The sequence below is a fragment of the Culicoides brevitarsis genome, chromosome 3, assembly GCF_036172545.1.
Source record: "Culicoides brevitarsis isolate CSIRO-B50_1 chromosome 3, AGI_CSIRO_Cbre_v1, whole genome shotgun sequence".
In the NCBI taxonomy this organism is placed as follows: Eukaryota; Metazoa; Arthropoda; class Insecta; order Diptera; family Ceratopogonidae; genus Culicoides; species Culicoides brevitarsis.
In genome coordinates, this window is record NC_087087.1 from 2,367,222 (window position 1) to 2,390,556 (window position 23,335).

The 23,335-nt window shown below is 25.7% G+C and overlaps 1 protein-coding gene across 1 annotated transcript in view; it reads left to right on the forward strand.

Annotated features, from left to right (window-relative positions):
• Positions 1-23,335, forward strand: part of LOC134835871 (protein amalgam) — a 135,224-nt gene that overhangs the window by 106,133 nt on the left and 5,756 nt on the right. The window contains exons 4-7 of the mRNA XM_063850861.1: positions 5,601-5,801; positions 12,149-12,270; positions 12,434-12,581; positions 16,887-16,984. Coding sequence (XP_063706931.1) covers positions 5,601-5,801; positions 12,149-12,270; positions 12,434-12,581; positions 16,887-16,984 — 569 coding nt within the window. The remainder of the gene's footprint in view (positions 1-5,600; positions 5,802-12,148; positions 12,271-12,433; positions 12,582-16,886; positions 16,985-23,335) is intronic.

A 23,335-nucleotide genomic window follows, 5' to 3' on the forward strand; every position in this document is an offset into this window, starting at 1 on the left:
TTCCTTTTTTGTTGAGGAAAAACCTTTTTTTTCGTCACGTCAATTTTTTAAATGTAAATCGTCTTTTTTTCACAATTGTTCAATTTTAAATGAGGAAGGATTTCTTCAAAAGGCACGTATTTTGGAATGGGATGCATGTCCACAGAAATTACTTTCAAGACGTCTGTTTTCCTTTTTAACGTGTCAGAATTAAAGTTAGTATAAAAATTTTCTTTCGAAATAATGAGTGAAATAAATTTTGAAAAAAATAAAAATGAAGAAAAAAAGAGAAAATTTAATTCAAAACTAATTTAATAAAAATTTCATAAAAAAAATAAATAAAATAATTAATAATAATAAAAAAAAAAATATAAAATTATATTAAAAAAATTCATTTAATTTTTATTATTTTTTTTTAATTAAAAATTTTAAAATTAAAAAAAAATAAATATAATTAAATTAAATTAAATAAAAATTTAAAAAATATTTTTTTAAAAATTATGAGAATAAAAATTATTAAATTTAAAAATAAAATATTAAAAATTTAATTTAATTTAATTTTTTTTTTTTAATTTAACAACAAGTTTAACAAAAAAATAAATTGACAAAATATTTAAAAATTATAAAATTATGGAAAAAAAATTAATTTTAAAATTTTTATTTCAAATTATTTTTTTTAATAAAATAAAAAAAAAATAAAAATTAAAATTTTTTTTTTAAATCCTTAAAAATTATAAAATTATGAATTTTTGTTTTTGTTATTTTTTTAAAAATTAAACAATAAATCAAACAAAAAAATTATTTCACAAAATTTATTAATAAAAAAAATTATTTAAAATTATTTTTTTAAATTAAAAAGCAAGTTAAATTAAAAGAAAATAAAATTAAATTAATTTATTTCAATTTTAAATTAAAATAAAAAATATTTTTTTTATTAATTTTAAATTTTTTTAAACGAAAAAAATAAAATAAATAAAAAATTTTTTGAAAATAATAGGGAAGATGCGCTCAAGCTTATTTTTGGTTAAAAAAACAATTTTTTTCTCTCATAATATTTTCCCTAAAATTTTGTCATTTTTCATTACTTTAATGACAAACCAAAAACAAAAAAAGACAACTTTTGACAAAATTTCACTTTAATCTCAATTCTTTAAAAAATAATTTTTTCAAAGTTTCTGTTTGTGTTCTCGTTCTCCCAATTTTCATAAAACAAACTCCCTCTTAAATCAAAAAATAAATTATTATTGATTCTCTTTCTCATTCTCACAGACAGCTAAGAGCAAAAAGGAAAAACTCCATAATTAAAAGTCGCATTGCCTTTTAATGGCATTATAAATTAAACGACAGCTGTAGACTCGAGATATCGCAAAACTTTTCTCTTGTAGGTTAAAACATTAATTGAAACTTTTTTTTACGTACAACAAAAAAAAAACCTGAAAAGATACTTTCTTCTCTATAGCGACACAAAAAAACGCAGAATGGAGATGGAGACAAATCAATTTCGTGATTTAATTGCAGATTGCTCATCACAACTTTTTTGATTGGATTTGTATTTTTTATGTTGAAAAAAAAAATTATTTTCAATGGAAATTTGATTTTCCGCCGGAACGCACATAAATAATGAAAGAATATAATTTTAATTAATGTCCGCGCCCATTGTCTTTTCACGTTGCGACAAATTTATGCCGTATCTGATAACGCATAATTACCTTCTCCCGCCGAAATTAACATTCTTAAACATTTAACGTGTGTGAGTCCAATTTCGTTACAAATAATCTCTCGCATGCTAAATACCGAAAATGTTGCATAATTAATACTCATGTCACATGTTAATGAAAGTGGGTTAACAATATCAACAGCGAGGAGCAACATGGAGCAACAACAAATCATTATTATTTACATTAAACATGCGGTTTAAATTAATGACAAATCAATATACCAACAATTTACTCCCTCGTGTGTACATTTTGGATTTACACCGGAGGAGGAAAAGTTTCGCTGTAAGACAGCAAATTGCATATTTTGCGGTTATTGGTGAGAAAATACGGCGTGCACGAATAAATAATGACAGAGCGAAAGAGAGAGAGACATGACTCTTGACACCTTAATTATCGGTTTGCACGTAATGTCAAGAAAATATCACCTCATAAAAGTGCCAAAAAAAATGTAATAAATTAATAATCAGTTTTTTGTGGCTTTTGTGTTATCGCAGAGGCGGTTGGTAATGATCAAATAAGGAAAATGATGCAATAGGATGAACATTTTTGAAAAGAGAAAATTTTTCAAGGAAAATTTTTAACTTTTTTAAGAATTTTTTTATTCAAAAAAAAAATATGAATTTTAAAAATTAATCAAAATAAAATCCTTAAATTTTCCTTTTTAAACATTTTTAAATTTTTCTCATTGAAATTAATTTTTAAAAAATATATCAAAAATATTTCTTAAAAATAATCTTTACTCAAAAACAATTGAAAATTATTTGCTCATTAAATTTTTATTAAATTTTTTAATTAATAAAAATTTTTAATAAATTAAATTAAATAAATATAATAATAAAATGTTACAAAATTATTAAAAATGATAAATTAGAGCCCTCTGACAAATTTTTATCCATTTGGAGCAAGATTTGACAAAAATTGCTTTGACACAGTTTTTGACATAGTTTTTGATTTAGTTTTTCTCTTGATTTAGTTTTCAAAACAAAACTATGTCAAAGAAAAATTTTTTTTTCAGTTTCAATTTTTTGGCAGTTTTAAGTTAAAAAATGATTAAAAATGATAAATTAGCCCTCTGACAAATTTTTATCCATTTGGAGCAAGATTTGACAAAAATTGCTTTGACACAGTTTTTGACATAGTTTTTCTCTTGATTTAGTTTTCAAAACAAAACTATGTCAAAGAAAAAATTTTTTTTCAGTTTCAATTTTTTGGCAGTTTTGAGTTATAAAATGATTAAAAATGATAAATTAGAGTCCTCTGACAAATTTTTATCCATTTGGAGCAAGATTTGACAAAAATTGCTTTGACACAGTTTTTGACACAGTTTTTGACATAGTTTTTCTCTTGATTTAGTTTTCAAAACAAAACTATGTCAAAGAAAAATTTTTTTTTCAGTTTCAATTTTTTGGCAGTTTTGAGTTATAAAATGATTAAAAATGATAAATTAGAGTCCTCTGACAAATTTTTATCCATTTGGAGCAAAATTTGACAAAAATTGCTTTGACACAGTTTTTGACACAGTTTTTGACATAGTTTTTGTCTTGATTTAGTTTTTAAAATAAAACTATGTCAAAGGGAAAACATTTTTTCAGTTTCAATTTTTTGGCAGTTTTGAATTATAAAATGATTAAAAATGATAAATTAGAGTTCTCTGACAAATTTTTATCCATTTGGAGCAAAATTTGACAAAAATTGCTTTGACACAGTTTTTGACACAGTTTTTGACATAGTTTTTGTCTTGATTTAGTTTTTAAAATAAAACTATGTCAAAGGGAAAAAATTTTTTCAGTTTCAATTTTTTGGCAGTTTTGAGTTATAAAATGATTAAAAATGATAAATTAGAGTCCTCTGACAAATTTTTATCCATTTGGAGCAAAATTTGACAAAAATTGCTTTGACACAGTTTTTGACACAGTTTTTTTGCTCTTGATTTAGTTTTTAAAATAAAACTATGTCAAAGAAAAATTTTTTTTCAGTTTCAATTTTTTGGCAGTTTTGAGTTATAAAATGATTAAAAATGATAAATTAGAGCCCTCTGACAAATTTTTATCCATTTGGAGCAAGATTTGACAAAAATTGCTTTGACACAGTTTTTGACATAGTTTTTCTCTTGATTTAGTTTTCAAAACAAAACTATGTCAAAGAAAAAATTTTTTTTCAGTTTCAATTTTTTGGCAGTTTTGAGTTATAAAATGATTAAAAATGATAAATTAGAGTCCTCTGACAAGTTTTTATCCATTTGGAGCAAAATTTGACAAAAATTGCTTTGACACAGTTTTTGACACAGTTTTTGACATAGTTTTTCTCTTGATTTAGTTTTTAAAACAAAACTATGTCAAAGAAAAATTTTTTTTTTTCAGTTTCAATTTTTTGGCAGTTTTGAGTTGTAAAATGATTAAAAATGATAAATTAGAGCCCTCTGACAAATTTTTATCCATTTGGAGCAAGATTTGACAAAAATTGCTTTGACACAGTTTTTGACACTTGATTTAGTTTTTAAAACAAAACTTGTCAAAGAAAAAATTTTTTTTCAGACAATTTTTTGGCAGTTTTGAGTTATAAAATGATTAAAAATGATAAATTAGAGTCCTCTGACAAATTTTTATCCATTCGGATCAAGATTTGACAAAAATTGCTTTGACACAGTTTTTGACACAGTTCTTTTGCTCTTGATTTAGTTTTTAAAACAAAACTATGTCAAAGAAAAATTTTTTTTCAGTTTCTATTTTTTGGCAGTTTTAAGTTGTAAAATGATTAAAAATGATAAATTAGAGCCCTCTGACAAATTTTTATCCATTTGGAGCAAGATTTGACAAAAATTGGTTTTGACACAGTTTTTGACATAGTTTTTCTCTTGATTTAGTTTTTAAAACAAAACTATGTCAAAGAAAAAATTTTTTTCAGTTTCAATTTTTTGGCAGTTTTGAGTTGTAAAATGATTAAAAATGATAAATTAGAGCCCTCTGACAAATTTTTATCCATTTGGAGCAAGATTTGAAATTTTCGCAATTTTTTTTTGAATTTATTTTTTTTTAATTTTAAAGAAAAAAATCATTGATGAAATTTGAAAGTAGTTTTTTTCAAATTTATTTATAAAAATTTATAAATTTATAAATTTTATAAATTTTTTTATACCTTTAAAAATTTTTATTTCTGAAAAAATTTATTAGGTAAAGATTTTTTTTTTACTTTTTTGAAAAAAAAAATTTTTAGGTAATTAAATAAAATAATTTTTGATAGGTATTTAAAAATAAAAAATGCCGTAAAATTTTTGATATTTTAAAGAAAAAAATTTTTTTTTCTGAAATTTTTTTTTTGAAAAAAAAAGCTGTTCACCCTTATTGGTTTCATTTGTTCCCGTTTAATGGTTGCACTAAATAATCTGTAATTTACGACACAATGCCACACTTTCCGACATAATTTGTAATTAATACGCGGATCTCTTTCGCTTTCATCGATACCAAAAAAAAAAAAGAAAAACGTGAAAAGAGCCCCTCTGATAAATTTTTATCCATATTTGAAATTTTTGTAAATTTTTTTTTAAATTTTTTTTTTAATTTTAAAGAAAAAAATCCTTGATTAAATTTGTAAGTAGTTTTATTTTATAAAAATTTTGAGCAAAACGATAATTAAAATATTTCTTTTACGAGGTCGGCGATTGTTGTTCCTCGTCGGCAAGATAATGGAAATAAATAGGCTCATTATATAAATCAATATTGGTAAATAGAGAGATTCTGCCACACGTTCACAGCATTTCCGTTAATTTTCTCATTTCCTCGACAATTTCTGCCCATATTTCCGCCTTTGTGTCAATTTTTTAATTAAATTTATATACGGCTAATTTATTCTTCTCTTTTTCTTCTTTTTCTCTTATTTTCTTTTTGATATTTGCACATCATCCAGGTAAATTAGTGCTGTTATGGAGACGCGGACAGAATATATTAACAGCGTCGAAATTAATGGTCACAACTGATGAACGCATTCGGCTCGTTGATGGGTACAACTTGGAGATACGCGACTTGGAGCCACAAGATGCGGGAGATTATGTGTGTCAAATTGCCGATAAACAGACGAAAGATCAAGTGCACACAGTCGAAATTTTGGGTAAGTTTTATTTGTTGATTATTTTATTTGTGCGTCGCAGACAAACAAACAAAAAAAGCGAATCATAAATATTTATGAAACGCGATAACGTCACAGTTTGGCTGCTTGATGAATTGGTCCGACGTTTTTTTTGTGTTTGTGTGAATTTATATTAAAAGTTATTTACACTAATAAAAAGGAATAACGAGCAAACATGAAAGAACATGAAAAAAGTCAAGAATATCGTGGCGTGGTGCTGAAAAGCATACAATCAAACATTTGTTATTGTTGTTGATAAAGCAACTTGTACATTTTTTTTTTCATTATAATTTCAGTTTTTTCTCTACCCTTTTTCCCCCGACACTTGCTTGATAAACTGTAAAAAAAACGAACATGAATGTTCTCAAGTTCTTTCATTCTCCGCTTTTTTTTCGAATTGTATTTCTATTTATTCAAACGACTTATTCAGGAAATGCTTGCTGGAGGCGCCCCGTTTACTGTTTTTTTTTCTCTCGTACGCTCCTTAATCCATAATAAATTATTTTTTGTGGCTATTTTGTGTTGAACATGTTTGAATATTAGATGCGATGATGACGGAAGCGAAAGAAAATATACAAAACTCTCTTTTCTTTCTTTTTTTTTGTTTCTGACTAAATATAGAAAACGAAGTGAAAATAGTGAAAGAAAAAAATTAATGCACGAGATATTGTGTCAAGCACGCAATCATGTTCATTCAGATGTTTACAAAAGTTAAGTAATAATGACACGATAAGACGCGAGTCGAACAAAAAATGTGTTGTCGCGTAATCCATGTGGGATCTTGTTACTCGATTTTTTTCATTGAATTCTCTCTACTCGAATTACTTTTATGGAAAATTGAAATGTTTTTTCCATAATGATTTTTTAAGCTTTGAGAAATCCTTTAAATTGTCTCTGAAAAAGAATTTTGGTTTGTTTGCTTGGTTTGGATTAAAAGGATTTTTAAGATCCTTCCTTTGGTTGAACTTCTTCAAAAATTTCCTATTATTTAAAATAAAGCAAAAAAAAAATTAATAACATTTTAAAAAAATCTTACAAAAATATCCCTTATTTTATACTTTTTAGTTAGTTTTTACAACCCTTATTTTATATTTTTTAGTTCGTTTTTAAATGTTTTATTTTTAATGTTAGTAAGTATTCTTAAAAGTTTAATTTTTTTTAGCTGGTATCCTTATATTTATATTTATATTTATATTTATATTTATATTTATATTTATATTTATATTTATATTTATATTTATATTTATATTTATATTTATATTTATATTTATATTTATATTTATATTTATATTTATATTTATATTTATATTTATATTTATATTTATATTTATATTTATATTTATATTTATATTTATATTTATATTTATATTTATATTTATATTTATATTTATATTTATATTTATATTTATATTTATATTTATATTTATATTTATATTTATATTTATATTTATATTTATATTTATATTTATATTTATATTTATATTTATATTTATATTTATATTTATATTTATATTTATATTTATATTTATATTTATATTTATATTTATATTTATATTTATATTTATATTTATATTTATATTTATATTTATATTTATATTTATATTTATATTTATATTTATATTTATATTTATATTTATATTTATATTTATATTTATATTTATATTTATATTTATATTTATATTTATATTTATATTTATATTTATATTTATATTTATATTTATATTTATATTTATATTTATATTTATATTTATATTTATATTTATATTTATATTTATATTTATATTTATATTTATATTTATATTTATATTTATATTTATATTTATATTTATATTTATATTTATATTTATATTTATATTTATATTTATATTTATATTTATATTTATATTTATATTTATATTTATATTTATATTTATATTTATATTTATATTTTATTTTTTTTTAAAATTTAAAAAAAACTTACCAAAAATTTCCGTTGAATTTCGAATTCTCGCGAAATCCTCTAAAATCAGCTTCATAAAAAATCATTCAACATCAATCTGTCAACCAAAATGATGTGACATAACAATTTTAATATAAATATCATCTTGAATATGACAACCAAGTGATAAGATGATCCATGTTCCATTCACTCAAAAAATAGTATCAGCTCGTCTTTTCTATCTTCTTCTAAAAAAAAAATTGTTGAAAAAATCGACACACAACTTTTTGATATGGATAAAAGCCTTTTCTTGTATCCGTTTGACTTTTTGGCATTCGATGATACCTTTTTTTTGTCTTTTTTCTTCCACACTCTATGTATTGATAGATTGCCCGACTAAAAGAAAAAAAAGAGCAAGGAAAGTCCGGGATATGCGATATGATATGTGTGATAAGTCAATGTGTTAGAAATTTTTATTACCATAAATTTATGTGATATGTTGAAGGGTTGTCAAAAAATTTTTGCTTTCTTTTTTAACCAGAAATATATTTTTTTTTTATTTTGTGTAAATTTTATTATTAGGTACTATTTAGGAATTCCCATGATACTACTTTTATGTCTTCCTTTCTTTTATATTAGATTCATATTTGTCTCGTTTTTGACATTTTACTAAAAAAACGAAAAAGAAGAAACAAAACTTTCCTATTTCTTCAGGAGGCAAAAAAAAAACTAAATGAATTCCCTTTTTTGTCAGTTTTGTCAACAAAATGACTTTTTTGAACTGTCAAAGGGACAGAAGCAAAGTGTTTCTCTGACACAAAGGAAATTAAAATCATATTTTTTTGCAAAGCTTTGTTTTTCAACAAATCACAGTAAGAGAAAGAGAATTGTTCTAACCGGAGGGAATTTAAACCCTTTTTATTTTGTTAGGCTTTGCTCTACAAGTTTATTACTATTTAGCTACAGCAAATCGACAAGCTCGTTTATTTATTTTTTTTCTGCTCTCCCATTTAAATGCAAAACGAACAAATGTTACTTTTCACACCACTCTCATTTCATTTCCGTTCTCCTCGCGGCGGAATGTAACCTTGTAAATATGTACAGATTGCAAAAAAAATTTGTTCCAGATTTAAGTATGACGGTTTATCATTAAAACTTAATTTTATATTCTCTTCGCATTGTTCGCGCCGCGAAAAAAGTAAACATTGGCTATTATTGTTATGCTATTATTATGATAAATATATTATAAATGAAGCGAGCAAATAAACTTGATGATGGGGCGAGAAACCACCGCCATATTATATTGCCATTTATGTAAATTTAATCTACGAGCCCTCTTCGTTTTTTTCTGTGGAAGTTTTTTTTTACAACTTTGTGTGAATTTTATGTTCACATACTTCTTTCTCGTGTTGCTTTGTTAACTTCATTTCCGTGTGATAATAAAAATCTATTATTCATGGAACTCGTGCGTGGATCGACAGATAAATAATGGGAAGGTCTTTTAATTAAACCTATTTTCATTTTCTGAATTCTGAATTAAATAACAAAACAACAATTCCTGAAAAAAAAAATTAAAAAAAAAGAAAAAAATACTTACATGAAAAAAAATTCGTCGTAAAATGTCGCTCGTATAAAATTTAGAGCCCAATTTCGCTGAAAAAATTTTTTTTTGTTAGTACTAAAAAAAAATACATAATATTTTAATGTTACTTACCTCGCAAACACCCAATTTCTCCGCAAACATTTCACATTGAATTACTTCACGCTTCGTTGACTTTAACCGCGTGTGCAACTTAACACAATTGTTTGCACTACAATTAAAACAAAACAAACCGTATCTCCAAATGTCTCGATGCCCTGTCCAGATAACGAAAGTAGAAAAAACGCAAGGCACAGGAAATCGATCAATTTTAGTCAAAAGTCATTTGTTTCAAACCCTGCATCACGCAAATTGTTGAATTGACTTCCTTCGACTTTTCAATTGAGATGTTGTCGTCGTTGAACGAAATGAAAGCAGAAGCAACATTTTACCGCATCATCATCATCATCAAAGTTTCATTCAAAAACGAAACTTTTTAAAGACTTTCCACTCTAATGATGAAAGATTATCGGTTTCCCATTAAAACTTTTTATTTGCGTCGGCATTAACTTTTGCTCCTTTTTTTGCTTGCATTAACACTGCTGCTGCTGTTGCTCTTGCAGCGAAAGAAATTCGTCGTTGTTATGAAGAAAAAGAAGAAGAAGATGGCAAGGAAAAAAGGAAAAGAAAATTATTATAAAATCAAACAATAAACGACACTTGATACCATATTTTCATCAGTTTTCTTGCTGAACCGACAATGTTCCTTTTTCTTCGTCGACTCATATTTTTTCGTCGGTATATAACACATAAAATTATTATTATAAAGTTTCCAGCCTTCTTTTTTAATACCAGAGGATTAATGTCGGCATCTTTTCTCTCGCCTTCGATACTTCTGTGTCCCAAACACACATACCCACAGAAAAAAATGAAAATGTTTATTATATAAATTTTCTGGTAACACAACTTGTTCTCCTCTCATATATGGCTCCATCTGTTGTATTGTGAGCAAGCCATAGAAACGATGCAGCAATATTATTATAAAAGATTGAAAAATTGGTGAATCTATTTTAATCTAAACTTGTTCATTCGTCGTTTTGGAACACCCTGAAGTTAGAAAATTATTTCATTTCAGGATTTTGAAGATTTTGCTTGGTTTGGATTAATTGAAATATTTTTTTAAAAAAAATGCTTGGTTTGGATTAATTGAAATATTTTTAAAAATGCTTGGTTTGGATTAATTGAAATATTTTTAAAAATGCTTGGTTTGGATTAATTGAAATATTTTTAAAAATGCTTGGTTTGGATTAATTGAAATATTTTTTTTAAAAATATGCTTGGTTTGGATTAATTGAAATATTTTTAAAAATGCTTGGTTTGGATTAATTAAATTATTTTAAGAAGCTGTAAAATTAAAATTTAAATTTAGTTCAAAGTTTCATTATAAAACTTACCTGTTTTCCATTCGCAGAGCTTATGTGTCGTTGTAAGAAAAATGGTCTTAAATTCTCATCTCACTCTCCCTCTGTTCATGTCCCGTTCATGTTCATGTGAGTTTGTTTGCCTTTGTGTCCGATTTGTGTCTTCTACACACAAAAAAAAACTACAAAACAAATTACCTTCGAACGAAGAGAGAGGTATAAATGGTTTCGTCCCTCATTCCCATCCGAAGAACTTTTTTTCCCTGTAAAGTTTTCATAACATTTTCAATATTTTGTTTATCTTACACCTGCATTAGTTAAATGAAAATATGTATGTAATCCTATCTAGCTACTTTTTTTTTTAAGTAAGAGAAAATTTTTCGTACCGAATTACCTTCACAGAGAAGCTTAAAAGTGAAAGAATAATAGGCAAAAGTTTGGATTCTTTTTTGCTGTTGTGTAGAAGAACTCTACATAGTTTGTACAACCATTACTTTATTACCTCTTCCATATTTTATAAAGTTATGTTCAAACATTGTAGAGAGCAAAAGTACTACACATGATAGACAAAACAAGGGCAGAAGCTGAATTTATTACCTCAGCTATGTGTTCGTTTCATGTTTACCTTCGATGATAAAGATACAGAAAAAGCATAAGAATATACATAAATAGATAACAAATCTCTTGTAAAGTTTTGCTATTTCATCTTTATTAGAACGAGTCAAGGAAAAATTTTTTAAGGAGGAAGTTAAAATGAATTGTGATGAAATATGAGATGAAAATTCTGTTCAGGAAAATATTTTTTGAGTTTAAATGAATTATTTTTGATACTTGATTGAAAATATTTTAAAATAATTGAATCGAATTTGAGAAGTTTTACATTTTTGTACTCCTCAATTTTGAGGTTAGAAAACTTTTGAACGTTGAAGTTTGAATTTTCATCAGAAGTTAAATCAATTTTGAGTTATTTTAGATTTTTGTACTCCTCATTTTTTTAAGTTAGAAAACTTTAACATAAAAAAATCTTAATTTTTATTAAAAAAAAGAAGCAAAATAGTTTCAAATCAAATTTTATGTAAAGACTTACCATTTTTGTTGAATTTTCACATTTTCATACTCCTCAAAATCAGGTTATGGGAATTTTGTTAATTTTTTTACATTTTCATACTCCTCAAAATCAGGTTATGGGAATTTTGTTAATTTTTTTACATTTCCATACTCCTCAAAATCAGGTTATGGACCTAAAAATAAAAAAATAGAAATTCCTCAGATATGTGGTTAAAAAAGATTAAACGAAAGGCTTTATCGTATAAATTCCGAGTAAAGCATAAAAAAATGTCTCGGATTATAAATTAAGATTAAGAGATTACCGAACGTTTCATGCAACAAATTCTCTCTGTTTTTTTTTCAGTACCTCCGAGTGTTCGTCCCGTGCCAACTTCTGGTCAAATAACCGCAAGGAAAGGCGGTTCAGTGACACTTGAATGCAAGGGCGCTGGCAATCCTGTTCCGTCAATTCATTGGTCTAAAAAGGTAAATAGAAAAATAATTTCCTTTCATATGCAGCACATTTTTATATTTTATTTATTTTTCTCTATTTGCTGCTTGTCTACCTCGTCATTTTCATTTCAGGTTTTTCATTCATTCGGCGAAACCATTCATGTTATAATTTAAACTTTTTTTTTTAATTTTACAGACAAATGGCAAAGCACTTACGCGAGTCGGTGAAGGACCTGTACTTACGCTCGAACGAGTTGAGCGACAACAAGCTGGCATTTATCAGTGTTCCGCAGATAACGGCGTCGGAAACCCATATACCGTTGACATGAAGCTCGATGTTTTATGTAAGTACATTATTTATTCATTCGTGAGAGAGCATTTGCATTTCAAACTTTGTTTGCATTGAAATCATAAATTTTTCTCATTTACAAGAGTACTTTCCATTTTTCAATGGAAAAACATTTTAAAACTCACAAATTACGGAATTTTAGCACAAGTGAATTTTTCTTCACATTTTTGTAAAAGCCATGTAAAAAAAATTAATCGCTTGTAATTCCTCATAATTATCCAACTATTCTAAAACCCGAAATGAAAAGTTAAAAGTATTTTCACAGTTGATCAAAAATTCATGGAAAAAACTTTTTTTTCGTGCTTCTGTCGATAATCATACTTTTTCATCCTCTTAATTTTAATGTAATTTAAATAAAATATGCAGAACCTTTTAACAACCAATTTTTCATATATCGACATAATTTACCACATTTACATGTTTTATACGTGAACCATATGTTGAGAGTTTGCAAAAAAAGCGACGATCTGTTGGAATTTGTCACAAAAATTAGGTACAAACTCGTTGACCAACCCTTTGGAGTAAAAAAAATATAAATGTGTCTCGATAAAAATTGTTACAAGAGTGTTCCGATTTTTATACAGCAACATTTTTTTCTCTGAAAATGGAAAAATGTATGTCAGATTAGCTTGGGCAGAAAAATTTTAAAAGTATTTTTAAAAATATACATTTTTCCGTTTGAATAAAGCAGTTTTTGTACTAAAAATTTTAAATATCAATTTTAGTACTAAAAATTTCGTTATAAAATTCAAAACTATTTTTCATTAAAAATAACTATATAATTATTTTTAGTACTAAAAAAAATAATTTTTATATTAAAAATTAAAAAAGATAATTCTTGTACTAAATTTGGTAAAAAATAAATTTTGTACTTAAAAAGACTAATTTAAAAAAAATTAAAAAAGAATAAGTTTTGAATTAAAACTGTACTAAAAAAATTTTCTGTACTAAAAATTTAATCTCAAAAAATATTTTTAGTACTAAAACTTTTTTTAAAAGTAAAAAATAAATCTTGTACTAAAAAAATTCAAAAAAACTAATTTTTGTAAAAACAAAAATTAAAATTAAAAAAAAAATTTAATAATTAAAAAAATATAAAAAGTTAATATTTGAATTAAAAGTTCTAAAAAAGATAATTTTTTAATAAAAGACAAGTTTTGTTCTAAAAATTAAAAAAAAAATCTGTACTAAAAATTACTTAAAATTCTGTTCAGATAATTTTCGTTTATAAATTAAAAAAAAAAATTTTGTACTAAAAAAATTTCACGAAAAGTTAATTTTTGTACAAAAAAAATACAATAAAAAATAATTTCTGTACTAAAAATTTCATAAAAAATTAATTTTGGTACAAAAGTTACCATAAAAAGCAAATTTTTGTTCTAAAATTTTCAATAAAAAAATTCTATAAAATATATTCTTATAACTAAAAATTTTAAAACAGATAATTTTAAACAATTTTAAAAAAAATATTTTTTGTACTAAAAAATTTCATGAAAATTTATTTTTTGTACTAAAAAATTTTATGAAAATTAATTAAAATAAAAAGTTAAAATTTTAATTAAAAATTAAAAAAAAAAATAATAATTTTAGTTCTAAAAATTATAAAAAAAAATTTTAAAATGAAAAAAAAATCTGAACCAACCTAAAATAAAAATATTTCCCCAATAAAAAAATGTATCAGTAAAAAAAGTGCAGATGCATGCAAAAAACACGGACATATGTTTGCGTTGAATAATTAAAACTGCGAGAAAAAAAAGGAAATTAATTTAAAGAGAACAGGGCTTTTATATAAAATGCATTTTTTTGCGTTCCTCCTTTTAACATTGCGAAAAAAAAAATTCGAGTTAGTTTGTAATGCATACTAAAACCCATCATATTAATCTTCGTTATTTTGTAACATTTTCATTTAAATTTTTAAATTTTTTACTCACAACATGCATTTTAATTTCATTGAGCCCTCTCGGCGAACGCAATTCACAAAACGGACTTAGATACGAGCAAAAAAAAATCTAAATAGTCAGACAATAAAACAAACTCGGAATCAGACGACAGAGAGACGAAGTGTGTGTTGTGTTCATAAATAACAATGCAAACCACTTTTTCAATTGGACAATCTCTCAACTCAACTCAGTGACAATAGAAAAAAAAGAGAGATATGGACCAACAACAATTTTTCGCTTTGATTTATTAAACTCAGTTTTTCCGTTTTTTATCTCCTGTTGGAGATTTTTCCTCATGGAAAACCTTTTTGATGTCATTTTGACAGACATAAGTCTAACAAATGAATTTTTCCTTCCTCAATTAATGAAGTTGCTCGAAATCATCAGAGAGAGATCATTTCTTGGCGTGATAAGATCTTTTATAGGTCAAAGTTATTGAGAGATTTTCTCTCCGAAGTAATAAGTGAAACTTTAGTCGCATCCAGTTTGCATATCGCCAATAAACGAAGCGAGAAGATGAACTATATTTACATGACATCGTCTTGGCACATGATGATGACACTCGTGTACATAATATTAAAGCATTCCGCATTTTATGAGCCCCTGAATGGTATTTTCATTGTTATATTGCATTTTATATGACGCAGATACAGATTTCTCTTGCACCGAGCTCACAATACGAGCTGCAAAGTCATATAATAATAATATTTCTGAAATGGAACGAGCAAATTTTGCTCATATCGTGTTCAATCTCGTCCTTTTTATGTACAATTTCTGACATAACAGAGAGAGAAATACAATTTTAGCAGAAAGGTCTCTTTACAGCTCATGAGTTTTCGCAGACAAAAAATAGAAACTAAACTCTTGCGAGAGAAGAAAAAGAACTATTTGTGTGTTGATGATATGCACAGCGATATGAGGGGTTGTAAAAAGAAAAGGTGCCATAAATCAAAACGATTTATATTCATTTTCTTGCTTTTTGTGTTGTTTTTGCTACTTTTTTTCTGTTGATCAAAAGTTCTTTGTTCGCACAAAAAGTCGTACAAAGTGATAATAATAACAAAACAACATGGAAAGATGCCAAAAAGAGGAAGATGGAACACCTGTGTGATAAGGTATTACTCTACTTTCACTTCAGTTTGTTGTAATAATTGAAGGTTTTGTACTAAAAAGTGAATTTTTTAAATTTGAAAGCAATTTTCTGTACTAAAAATTTACAAATTTAAAAGTAAAAGATATTTTTAGTACTAAAAATGATTTTTTTTCTAAAAAATAATTTCTTGTACTAAAAATTTTTTATTTTATTTAAAAAATACATCTTTTGTACTAAAAATTTAAAATTTGTTCTAAAAATGTACTAAAACTGAAATTTTCATTTCTAAAAAGTGATTTTTTGTACTAAAATTATTGAATTATTTTCGAAAAATATATCTTTAGTACTAAAAAGTTTAAAATTTGTACTAAAAATGTACTAAAACTGAAATTTTTAGTTCTGAAATACATCTTTGACATAAAATTTTAAAGTTTTATATTAAAATATGTAAGGTTTGTTCTAAAAATGTACTAAAAATTATACATCAAAAAAAATTTAGTACTAAAAATTAAAAATTTTATTTTCAAAAACATACTTTGTATTAAAAGTTGTAAATGTAGCTCTAAAATGGCAAATTTTGTTCTAAAAGCTTTTAAAATTTCTTTAAAAGCATATTTAAATGCATATTAAATTTTGTAAAAAATATCTTGTTCTAAAAAAATTTATTTAGTACTAAAATTTTTAAGTTGAAAAACATTTTCTTTAATTCATTTAAATTTTCATTTAAAATTTAAATTTAAAATTTTTATTAATTTAAATTTTAACTAATTTTGTAAGAAGTTTTTTTTTCTTTTGAAATATTAAAATTAAAGAATTGGTCGATTTAATTAATTTTAATTTTAAAAAATTGAAAATACTAATTTTTAAAAAAAAATCTTGTACTAAAAAAATTCATCAAAAAAAACTGAAGGTAAATGCAAAAAGAGTAAAAATAAATATTTTGCAGACACAAACTCATAAATAATGCATGCCCCAAAAACATAGAAATAACCAAAAATATCTTGACCATTTATTAATAAAATTGAGTGAAAAAATGCCAACCATGTCTGAGGTTGATGGCACAAAAATTGAGATATCTCGGTAAACGTAAAAAAGGTGTTCCCGCAAACTGTAATGTATGAAACGTTATAAATTTACATTGAAATGGGTCGTGTCTTGATTTATTCGGATAAACATATTTTTGAGGTGCAAATAAATTTTGATATCCAAGAGAAATCCAGCCAGGTTGGTAATTTATTTTTAATGTTTGCCTATTTTTCGATTTTAGATCCTCCGGAAGTTGCTGTAGAGAAAAGTTGGGTACATACGGGCGAAGGATATGAGGCACAGTTGGTTTGTAATGTACATGCTGATCCGCAACCTACGGTAAGTTTTTACACATTTCAGAGCTATTTGACTAACAAGACTGACCTTAATTTAAAGAGAGCTTAAATTGTTATTTTTCTGTGATTTTTATCGGAAAAGTTTTTCATTTTGATTATTAAATTAAATATTTCGTCGCTCATAGTCATTAAAAGCAATCAGGTATCGGATTATCTTGTCAGTCACGCGAACAAACACTTTGTTTATGTTCAACATGATTAGAAAGGCGTTCAATCTGTTACTCATTCCATGCTCCTTGAGTTGATACAAGTCGACAATTCATACATGGTTTTCACGCATTTCTTAATTTAATGGAAAATTTTGATGAATTGTCTATCCGCCATTCAAAATATCTTCATAAGGAAACTTGAAGACGAAATCTGAAAACTAACTTAAAGAAGTTTAAGAAAGAAAATCTAAAAACTAACTTAAAGAAGCTTAAGGAAGAAAATCTAAAAACTAACTTAAAGAAGCTTAAGGAAGAAAATCTAAAAACTAACTTAAAGAAGCTTAAGGAAGAAAATCTAAAAACTAACTTAAAGAAGCTTAAGGAAGAAAATCTGAAAACTAACTTAAAGAAGCTTGAGGAAGAAAATCTAAAAACTAACTTGAAGAAAATCTAGCTTAAGGAAGAAAATCTAAAAACTAACTTAAAAAAGCTTAAAGAAGAAAATCTAAAAACTAACTTAAAAAAGCTTAAGGAAGAAAATCTAAAAACTAACTTAAAAAAGCTTAAAGAAGAAAATCTAAAAACTAACTTAAAGAAACTTAAGGAAGAAAATCTAAAAACTAACTTAAAGAAGTTTAAGAAAGAAAATCTAAAAACTAACTTAAAGAAGCTGAAGGAAGAAAATCTAAAAACTAACTTAAAAAAGCTTAAAGAAGAAAATCTAAAAACTAACTTAAAGAAGAAATTTGAAAAGTAACTTAAAGAAGCTTAGGAAGAAAATCTGAAAACTAACTTAAATAAGCTTAAAGAAGAAAATTTGAAAACTAACTTAAAGAAGCTTCAAGAGAAAATTCTTAAACAAATCGAACATAAAAACGCTCACGTCAATTTCGTCCATAAAAAGCCTTTTCCCTACATGTTTTATTTGCTTAATGTTTGAAAAGGGATCTAAAATACATGACACGGTCTATCAATTTAACACCTTTACCTTCCAACTCGTCACACTACTTCCTACACTAAAATCGCTCGTCACAAAAAAAGGGGATCGAACTTAGATACCTGTCTTATTGTAAAAGTGTCTTGTAAGTGCCATCTCTGTGTCTCTCCCATTCTCTCCCATCTTTCGCTTGTTCAGAAAGAAAAACATGAACACAACAACAACTCGGATAAAGAGGAAAAAATAACAGAAAACGGATGGATGAGTGAATAACGAAGTCTATCAAAGCAATTCAATCAAGTACCATATCGTGAATTCCAATCACATTGATATCGCTCCAACCATACACAAAAATAACGTGAAAACACGAAAGGAAGTTCCCGGCATGATTTTGATCAAATTAAATAGTCACGTTCAACCTATTTAATACCAGAAAATTGTGTGAGTGTGTTGTTTTTGTCTCGTTTCACGCTCGTGCTGTGTCGTCGTCGTCGTCTTTGAAGAAAGATTTTTGTTTTTTTTTTTTGGAGCGAAGTGAATTCAGGTATGAATGACAAAATTGGTGAAATCGTAAAGGGATGAAGGACTGACTTAACGTCTTAAATGTCTTTTTTGAGCGTTAAGTATTCATACGATTACTCCATCTGATTCGTGGAAAACAAGCAGTAAGAGATAAAGTGAGATAAGAAGTCACGTTTCAAGTAGATGAGTTTGTGTTGCCGAAAATTATAATTTTCAACAGAAACGACATCGATGTTCAGGCAAATTTATCAAAATTAATGCATTTTTTGCGCAGAACGACGCATTATTTTAATGCATTTTTCTGAAAAATTTGTTTTTAGGCTGTTTTCGGTATTTTAAAGATGCTTGAAATTCAAATTTGATTTTCTAAAAGAATTAAAAAAAAATTAAAAATTTTCAAAAAGAAATAATAATTTTTTTAATAAAATTAAATAATTATTTTTGAAAAAAATTAAAAATTATTAAAAAAAAAAAAAAATATTTAAAAAAAAAATTAAAAAATTATTTAAAAAAAAAAAAAAATTATTTAAAAAAAAAAAAAATTATAAAAAAAATTAAAAATTATTTTTTAAAAAAAAATTAAAAATTATTTTAAAAAAAAATTAAAAATTATTTTTAAAAAAATTAAAATTTTTTTAGAAAATTAAAATATATTTAAATTTTTTTGTTAAAAAAACACTTAAGTTAATTTTTAATCAAAAAATAAAACAAAACATTATTTTACCTGAAACACAAATTATTTTTTGTGCAGCATTAATTCATTTGTGACTTTATTGCGGTTTGCCTACAGCTGGATTGGAAATTAATATCATTTTATTTATTTTGTGTCTCTGCATATTTACGTTAAAAATCTAATTTTGGTTTTAATTTTGATTTATTTTCATTTGTTTTACATTCCAATACAGAAAAAAAGAGAAACAAATTGAACACATTTTCAATCAAATTAAAATGGATTGAATCAAAAATGTAGAAAAAAAAGAGACAAGTTGGCACAAAAAGACGACCAAAGTGCTTTATAAGTGTCAACTAAATTATTCAAAAGGATCTATTTTCTACATAAAATCAACATAATTGATATTCCCTCTTCTCTGTGGTTCTCGTTTTTGCTCGTCGTCTCTCTCTCAAATAAAAAAAAAATATATAAAATTTCTAACATTTTTGCTCGAGCATGGACAAGAGAAGAAACAGGAGCAGCGGCAAAAAAAAACAAGGAAAAGATTTCCTCCCTTGATAGTATTTAGTTTAGATTATGTGTTCTTGTCTTGTTCAAGTGTGTGCAAAAGAGGTAAAAAGGGGCCTTAAATCATCATCAAGGCACGACGTTACACGTGAATCGGAGAAGAGACATGAAACCATTAGACGGTCATTGTCTTTTTTAGCGATTTCGCCTGCCAACGGTAGCAGGTAGTAGTAGTCAAGTGACAGGAAACAAAACTTTGCCTGAACATTTCTATAAATCATAATATAAAAAGAGAGTGTCGCGTGGAAAGAGGAAGTTGCATTCGAGACACGATGAATGAAGTAGGAGGCATTCGAAGAGAGCAGCATATTGTTCAATTATGCGGAAATGTCTGGCAATGTCGCGTAATTTACCTTTCTATTGACTCGCGTTGCATATGACTTCAGCTGAAATACGTGCATATGAAATATGTTTAATAATAAAATTTATTTTATTGAGTCGCGTCGTTCATTGGGGAATGCATGAAAAAATTAAACAGAAACGTAGTTAAAGGAAATTTTCCTTTGAAAGGCAAAAATGTTTTCTGAAAGCAAAAATATTAAAATTTTCTTTTGTAAAATTAAAATTTGAATTTTATGGATACTTATGGAGATGGGCAAGGAATGGGCAAAAAAAGGGAAAAATCTTAAAAAATTCTCTTGAACTTATATTTTTTTAAAGCTCGAGATAAATTTTAATGATTAATAAGCTAAATTCTATTAAAGTTTAAAATTTTATGAACATGGGCAAGAAATACCCAATTATTGCCCCTCAAAATGGGCAAACTTCTCAAAAAAATTTTTTAAAAGATATAGACTTTGTAATCAAAGGAGATAATTGAGATAAACTTTTAACATCAAAATTTCTAAAAATGGGCAGAAGAGGGCAAAATACTTAAAAATTTAAAGAAATGGGCAAAAAAGGGCAAATTTGTTCAAACATTGCCCTTTTAATTGAAATTTCGTTAGAAAATTGCCCTTTTTTGCCCAAATTGAAACCACATACCTGCCCTTTAATAATTGGATCGCATTTGACTTTCCTCGAGAGTTCTTTGTTATAATTTGACAAGCAAAAAAACTTTTTTCTATGCCTCATGTGACTCTTTTTCCGTTTACAACAAACACACATGTCGCACTCGCTGCAAGAAAACGAGGAAGCCAAAGTGAAGTAAAAAGTGTGGTTATAGGAAGTAATAAAAGTTATATACCGTAATAATGAAGTAGATATATATTCGACATTAAAACATGCGAGTCCCCGACATATGTTACTCCGCTCTCTCTCGCTTGCCTTCATTTATGTTGTTAAGGACGCATAAAGAATTAAATTGATTTCGAACTTTTACCTTTCCTTCGTCGTCGTTACCTTGCTTGAGAAATTACAAAGTATCCGTCGGCGTGTATAAATTTTTCACAATAATAATAAACCGGAAAGTATTTCGCTTATTTTGCCATATTATGAACAACAAACGCTGGTTTGTTTTGTTGCGAAGCGGGAGGGAGGGAGGGAGAAACGAAGTACTTTTCCTAATTGAACGTTACCCGAAAAAAAAAGTGCACAAGCTCGCACATATTTTTTCGCATGTCTGCAACATATTTTTCAATTAAACTAAAAGAATTTTATGAGAGAACATAAATAAATATACAATTTTTTCGTGTGTTTCATTACTTGAGTCGATGAACTAACGCGGAGTCGATTACCACCTGTGTGCAAAATGCGACAAAAGAAAGTTTAGTACTTGAGGAGAGTAATTTGCGGGATTGGAAAGAATTTTCTTATGGAGTTAAGAATATGAAAAAACATAAAATTATCTGAATTTAAAAAAAATTAAAAATCCTGAATTTCAATAAGAGGAAAAAATTGAAATTTGAAATTCGCTTTTTGCTAATTCAAAAAAATTATTTATTTGAAAAAACTTAATAAATTATAAAAATTCGATATTTTTCAATAAATTTTTTTTCCAAAAAAAACTTAAAAAAAAAATTTTTACAAAAAAAATAAAAATTGGAAATAATTCAAGAAATAATAATTCAAGAAATTAGTTTAATTGAAAAAAGTTTATAATTAAAAAATATTTCATATTTTAATTTAATAAAAATTATAAAAAATATTTACCGTCAAAAATTTGAAATTCGCTTTTTGCTAATTCAAAAAAATTATTTATTTGAAAAAAATTTGATGTTGTTCTATAAAAAAAAATTTAAATATTTTTTAGTGAATTTAATTTTGTTAAAATTAAATTAAAAGCTTAAATTCAAACAAAAATCAAACATTAAAATTTTGAAAATTGCTTTTTTGCTAATTCAAAAATTTTTTTGAAATAAATTTTCATATTTTAATAAAAATCAATATAAATTTGGTAAAAACTTAATAAAATTTTAGAAAAAATTTTTCATTCAGTAAAAATTAAAAAAAAAATTATTAAAAATTTGAAAATCGCTTTCTTGTTAATTCAAACAGAAAAAAATTGGCATCCTATTTTTATTCATCGTTAAATTAAACGTGTTTTTGACACACATATGTGAAAGAATTCGTAATGATTAATTTTCCTAAAAGGATTGATTTACGACTCGAGTCTTATAAAAACCCAAAAAATAAAAAAAAAACTTGTTGATTGCTAAAAAAAAGTCATAATTACGATCAATTTTAAATCTGAAATTGCACTGCAATTATCTGTCGAACTCTAATTATTACAATAATCATCATCACTATTTTTTCCTCATTATACGTTAGCGGTTGATTCGACATAATAATCACACAAACACGCAGTGTATTGATTGCCAGCAATCATCAGGTAAACCGCTTGTTTAATTTTTTGGTGCATAATAATAATCCGCAGCCACACACACGAACGATTTTTTATTTCTTTTCAACTGCGGCGCGCAGTTTCAATGCTACAAACTATGGGAAAATCATCAATTTGAATAATTAACCCAGCATTTTTATGCCAGAAGTTGTCCGTTGCGGCGTTGGCATGATCAGTGCTTCGTGATGAGTTTTTGTACAAATATATTTGTTTTATTATCAAAACATTAAATTAATGTGTGTGAGGCTAATATCGCAGGTGAGCGGCTTTCGGTTTGGGTTTTTGCGGAAACTTTGTCAGATGATGATGACAACAACGACAACGACGACGGAAAAACTTTTTAAGTAATAATAATGAAAATGGATGATCGGATTAAAAGTTGTGTGTGATGTGGTGACGATGACAAAGTTGACGATTAAGTGAATTTACTGACAAAATAAAAGTTTATCGCTAATTACGCGCATGGGTTTTTAAACGAATTACGTGTTTCCTTGTTCCTCATTTTTTGTCGACTTGTGCGTTGAAAAATGAAAAATTTTAGTCTTGAAAGTCTCGAAAAAACTCTTAAGAAATTATTTTAAGCCCTTCGATTTGAAGTTAACTCTCAAGAGCTTAAAAAAAATTTCATGAAAATTTTTTCGACATTTTTGGAACTAAAATTGATCAATTCTGAAACTCTTGAAAGATTTTTTAAGCAAAAAATA